The following is a 6077-nucleotide window of genomic DNA, read 5'->3' as shown; positions in this document are numbered from 1 at the left end:
GACACTGGGGGTACAGGATAATGACACTGACACTCAGGGTACAGGATAATGACGCTGACACTGGGGGTACAGGATAATGACACTGACACTGGGGTACAGGATAATGATGCCGACACTGGGGGTACAGGATAATGATGCCGACACTGGGGGTACAGGATATTAGGGACACTGCGGCTTAAGCCGCTGTCCCCTGACTGCTGCGCCTTCTCCCCGCTCTTTATTGTATGAGATCTCCCCTTGAGTGAACCCAGGATGTATATGGGGTTAACTCCCTGCGGAGGGGGCGGGGCTTATCCCCTGCTCTTGGCGCCAGGAAGCGCCGATGTGCCATCCGATCCCAGGACCCGGACCTGTTTGGGCTGCCGGCATCATGGACCCGCTGGAGAGTGCGGTGAGGGAGAGGATCGGCAGGGAAGGAAGCGCATGGTTAGCAGCTTTGCTGCCCGGGAGCGACTCCTTCCCTGCCATAGTGCAGGCGGCGCCGCCGGAGGGTCGGCGCTCTCGCAGAGCCACCCGGCCTCCGGCACGGCTGAGCCCGCCAGTTTATTCAAGGAAGAGCGCGCGCAGCTCTCGTGCGCGCGCTTCTCCTGCTCTAGGCGCCAGGGAGACTGGAGGGAGCGCGTCACAGCAGGTGGGGGAGACACAGGGGTCGGCAGCGAGCGGTATAAGCTGCATCCCCCCTTCTGCCCCGGGCATAACAGGAGGGAGTGTAGGTCGGCGAGTGCCAGCTTTGTTAGGCGGAGCTGTGCACTTAGTAGGAAACAACATGGGGGGAGCACAGGGAACTTCTGCTTCATCACAGGATTCAGGGACGGCAGGGAGGGAGACTGAGGCTCCGCAGGGAGGTATTCCTCCACTTTCAAGGAACGTGGGGGATGTTATTGCCAATACAAATAGGAACACGGACACGGCAGCCATAGCACAGCAGAATATGGTTTCACCTCACATAATACTAGCAACAGGTCAGCATAGTGCCTACTCCCAGGCTATTACAGGGGGAGAATCACAGTTTCCACCTTACCCACTCATTTTTAGTACCCCGTATTCGCAAATACCGGGCGGGCAAATTACTCCCTCTCAGGTGGCAGTAGTCGAACACCAGGATGCGCCAGCGTCACGATCACTGATAGCAACCAGTGTGCGGGCCCCGATTCAGGGTGCTGGCACCCCGGCTCTGGACAATAGACAGAGTGCGGGTATCCGCCCCGCGCGCAGATCATCATCGTCATCATCGTCATCCCCCAGAGAGCATCGCAGAAGCGGGCGTAGGAAGCGCGAGCGTCATGTTAGCAAACGGCGTTCGTATAGATCTAGGTCCAGCCGGCATAGTGGACGGTCTAGAGCCTCGCGGTGGTGCTCGCCTTCTTCATCAGATAGTTCTTCAGGCAGGTCACACAGGCAGGAGTCTTCTCGTCGTAGGTCCATACACCGCACGGAGCGGCAAGGCCCGATGACTCCTGTGGCACGGGAAGCAAGTGGTCCGGATACCGGTGCACCGATCGGTGAGTACCCCTTTATCGGGGCATGGGGAGGGGGGAGAGCAAACACCAACCTTTCAGACACAATAGCCAACGCAACTACAGGAAACAGGATTTATGTCAATCCAAAATTGCTACAACCAGCGGGGTCGTGCAGGCAGCCCCCTCCTCCCCGCCCAGATGTGTACAAGGATGGCCTATTTTGTGGTGTCCCGCCCTTAGGGGCCCACTTGAATAGCGGCATCAAGGAACAAATTTGGGCCAATGATTTCATTGACATATGGTCTCTGGTTTCCTCGGACCAGCAATCGGTTGACAGAGAGAGACGGTTCGGGGATAAAACATATGAACGTAAACCAAAAGTTGCTAAAACCATTAATAACTGGTTGCAAGCTTTTACGGTCTTGGGATGCGTTATGGGGGAAAAGCACCCCGAAAGGTGCTCCGAGCTATTCATATACTTAGTATTTATAATTCCTATAAGGCCCACGGGGGATCAGCATGGTGGAAATATGATGAAGATTTCCGCCGGCGATTGGCCGCCAATCCGCAATTGGGCTGGGGTATGAAAGCCACGGATTCGTGGCTTCGCCTGATGATGTCCCAGAAATCAACCCAATCCTTTCACGAGCCCGCTGCCGGGTCCAACAACAACGCGGCAGCAACAGCCATTCGTAGACCAGGTTCGTGCTGGTTATTTAATGAAGGGCACTGTAAGTTCTATGGGCTCTGCAAATATAGACATGAGTGTTCATCATGCGGAGGCCCCCACCCAGTGGCAAAATGCACACGTCCGCCCCAAAAAGCTATCTCCGGGAAAACCCCCCCTACAGGCGAGGTTAACAACGCCGGTGAGCGTAGAAAGAATGGGGCCGTGGCTGGACAAATACCCCAATAAATCGGCCGCGGGGCAACTGCGTTCCGGTTTCTCCTACGGTTTTTTCATCCCGTTTAATTGGTCACCCGAGCCACAATCAGCCCCTAATTTACAATCAGCGAGGGAATTACCTAACGTATTAGCAGAAAAGCTGGGGAAGGAAATCAGGTTGGGTCGTTTTCGTGGTCCTTTCAATTTCCCCCCTTTCCCTAACTTACGGGTTTCACCCCTGGGTATAGTTCCCAAGAAAGAGTCAGGTAAATATCGATTAATTCATCATCTCTCATACCCCAAGGGCATGTCGGTCAACGATGGTATCCCCAATGATGAAACAGCCGTCACTTATATTTCCTTTGACAAAGCGGTTGACCTCGGTAGAAATGCTGGCCCGGGGGCCCTTATGGCCAAGTCGGACATAGAATCTGCTTTTCGGCTGCTTCCGGTACATCCGGATTGTCACCACTTACTAGGGGCTAAATTTGAGAACCTATACTATTACGACACATGTCTTCCCATGGGGTGTTCAATTTCCTGTTTTTATTTTGAGTTATTTAGCACGTTTTTGGAATGGGTCGCTCGCAAGATCACCCGGCTAACCGCCATCACTCACTATCTTGATGATTTTTTGATTGTTGGGCCAGCGGGCTCAGATGTATGTGCCGCAGCCCTTGCCCAATTCAAAGATGCTATGGCACAGTTCGGGGTCCCACTTTCCCCTGAGAAGACGATAGGGCCAGTACCAGTGATCACATTCCTTGGGATCGAAATCGACTCGGTCGCCATGGAATTTAGGTTACCGAAGGAGGAAATTGACAAGCTGCTGGATCTCATCAGCGGATGCATTTCGGTTGGTAAGGTAACACTAACTCAAATGCAGTCGCTGCTTGGTTCCTTAAATTTTGCCTGCAGAGTCATGCCAGCGGGCAGGATCTTCTCACGCAGATTGATGATAGCCACGAGAGGAGTGAAACAGCGTCATCATAGAATCAGGATTACAGCACACCTACGTTCTGATTTAAACACATGGAAGCTGTTTCTCAGCGATTACAATGGTAGGACTTGCTTTCAGGAGACAGAATGCTCTAACGTGGACATGGATTTGTTTTTTGCAGCGTCAAGCAACACGGGTTTCCGTGTTCGCTTTGGTAACAAACTGTGTGCTTCGAGTTGGCCTGCCTTCTGGGTTTCCAGGAAGTGGAACGTAGAGGCTACCTTGATCGAGCTTGTCCCCGTGGCAGTCGCCATGGACATCTGGGGTCCTCAATTGGCCAATAAGCGCATTCGCTTGCATCTTCAATCCGTTGGCGGGGCGCATGCCATTAACTACCTAGCATCTCCTTCACCGCAGGTTCTAGACCTAATTAGGTTCATAGTATTGAAATGTTTAACGTTTAATGTTTGGCTTAAAGCAAATGCACTAACCGTCAGCAATGAGAGTGTGTCTGGTGTTTTAACTGGCTTTTACTCGCAGGATTTACTGGGACGGCGCCTTCAGGAGCCCTTGGAGGAGGTGGATTGCCCACATTCGATCTGGGATGTCCTGGGGACCTGATGCCATTAATACGTTCATCGATAGCTCCATCAACCTGGAAAGCCTATGGTAAGGCGTGGGAGGAGTGGTGTCTTTTAGCAGACGGCAAACCAGTGGGGTCTTCGGAGGAGGCTCGAATGCAGGTGACAATGGCATTTCTATCCAAAATGCATGCCATGGGAGTGTCGGGCTCAGTGGCGCGCAACCGTGTGTCTGCATTAGCGTTCCATTTCAAGCTGCGAGGTTGGCCAGATTCCACGAAACATTTCCTAGTCAGTCAGTTATTGAAAGGTTGGCGGCGAGCGGATAGACATGGTGATAACAGGCGTCCTATATCCTTCGATTTGCTAGTGAGCTTGGTTAAGGCTTTGGAACCTGTGTGCGATTCTAAATACGAGGCTGCGCTAATGTCAGCGGCTTTTGGCCTAGCATTCTTTGGGGCCATGCGGGTCAGTGAGATTGTACCTACGGCTCTGAATAAACCGGGTGGCCTCAGGCGGGAAGACATACTAATTTGCGAGGATGGTATCAGGATTAGAATATGTAAGTCCAAAACTGATCAGGAAGGTAGGGGAACTTGGTTCCCGATATTCGCCATCAACAAGGACATTTGCCCATTAGTGTTAATAAAGGATTACATGCGGGTTAGAAAGGACGGTTCCCAGCTTTTCATTCATGAGAATGGGCTTCCCCTAGTGTCGGGCCAATTTTTAGCTATATTGAGACGCGTTTTGTCACGATTGGGAATGCCTGCGGCAGAATTTGGGACGCACTCATTTCGGATAGGTGCAGCGACAGAAGCATCTAGAGCGGGTTTGCTTGAATCAGAGATTCAAAGGGTGGGTAGATGGAGATCCTGCTGCTTTACTAGATACATCAGGCCTGACTTGTTGTTATAAGTGTGAGTGGTTTCGGTTCTATGACATTCGGAACAGTTTCAGTATCATTGGGGGTACTTCCTTGGGTTGTTGATTTATTGTTTATTGCTAACTGTATATTTTATTCCTAGATGGGGTGCGACCCAGCGTCTGGATAGTGGGTCACTCGTACATCTATTGGGCTGCTCGCCGCGCCGAATTGGGCCCAGGAGGGCGATCCTTGGGCTTCAATGATGTCGACGTGTTATGGCGTGGCTTGAGAGGCATGATGTGGTCCCAAGTTCTTCCGGAGGTGGTTCACATTGCACGGGTGGCCTCATCCCCCACCATTGTGGTTATCCATGCCGGAGGAAATGACCTGGCTTCGTCTCCGTTGGCTGAACTACTTACGCTGATCAGATCAGACATGGACAAGTTCCCGAGTTTCTTCCAGTCGATGCGCCTAGTCTGGTCCGAGGTTATCCCAAGGCTGGTTTGGCGGGGTTCCAGGGAATTGAATGCTATGGAGAGATCCAGGCGCACGCTGAACCAGAGGATATCACGTTTCGTAAGATTTAAGAATGGTGTAGTTGTTCGGCACCATCGGCTGGAAGGGGACAATTCCGGTTTTCTACTTCCAGACGGAGTCCATTTGAACGAGGCGGGCCTAGATATTTTCCTCGATGGTATTAGAGAAGGGGTAGTTCAGGCGATGCATTCGTGGGGGGGGTCGTAGGTCTCTATAGTCGCTCCTCCTTGGCGGAAGGGTGGAGTTTTTGTTGGTGGTGAAGATACCTGCCCGGGAGACCGGATGGCAGTAATCTCCCTACACCCCATTTGTTGGCAGATATTGCCGGTTTAAGCTGCGACCAAAAAATATTTACCCAAAGGAAAAGATGGAAATGTTGTGAGCATATTTCCCAATAAAGGTTTTAAAGTTCTGATAACTGTTGTGTGTTCACTTAATGGGAGCAAACGGTCATGGGTCGTAGCAGTCATGACACAGACATTCGGGGTACAGGATAATGACGCAGACACTGGGGGTACAGGATAATGACACTGACACTGGGGGTACAGGATAATGACACTGACATTCGGGGTACAGGATAATGACGCCGACACTGGGGGTACAGGATAATGACACTGACATTCGGGGTACAGGATAATGACGCCGACACTGGGGGTACAGGATAATGACACTGACACTGGGGGTACAGGATAATGACACTGACACTCGGGGTACAGGATAATGACACTGACACTGGGGGTACAGGATAATGACACTGACACTGGGGGTACAGGATAATGATACTGACACTGGGGGTACAGGATAA

General features: G+C 51.8%; 1 protein-coding gene across 3 annotated transcripts; it reads left to right on the top strand.

Annotated features, from left to right (window-relative positions):
• The first annotated feature begins 1271 nt into the window (after positions 1-1271).
• LOC138643539 (uncharacterized) lies at positions 1272-5633 on the top strand. Of its 3 annotated transcripts, none has more exons than XM_069732434.1 (3): positions 1272-1502; positions 3827-3955; positions 4896-5633. In XM_069732434.1, the coding sequence occupies exons 1-3, from the start codon at positions 1451-1453 to the stop codon at positions 5477-5479; spliced, it is 765 nt and encodes a 254-aa protein (XP_069588535.1). In that variant the 5' UTR covers positions 1272-1450; the 3' UTR covers positions 5480-5633. The 3 variants fall into 3 exon arrangements, with proteins under 3 accessions (XP_069588535.1, XP_069588536.1, XP_069588534.1); XM_069732435.1 differs by having other exon boundaries at positions 3827-4029; XM_069732433.1 differs by lacking the exon at positions 4896-5633 and having other exon boundaries at positions 3827-4857.
• Positions 5634-6077: the final 444 nt, after the last annotated feature.

This window comes from Ranitomeya imitator, chromosome 6 (assembly GCF_032444005.1).
Source record: "Ranitomeya imitator isolate aRanImi1 chromosome 6, aRanImi1.pri, whole genome shotgun sequence".
Taxonomy (NCBI): domain Eukaryota; kingdom Metazoa; phylum Chordata; class Amphibia; order Anura; family Dendrobatidae; genus Ranitomeya; species Ranitomeya imitator.
Note: the sequence above shows the minus strand (reverse complement) of the source record. Positions and strands in the feature narration are given on the sequence as shown.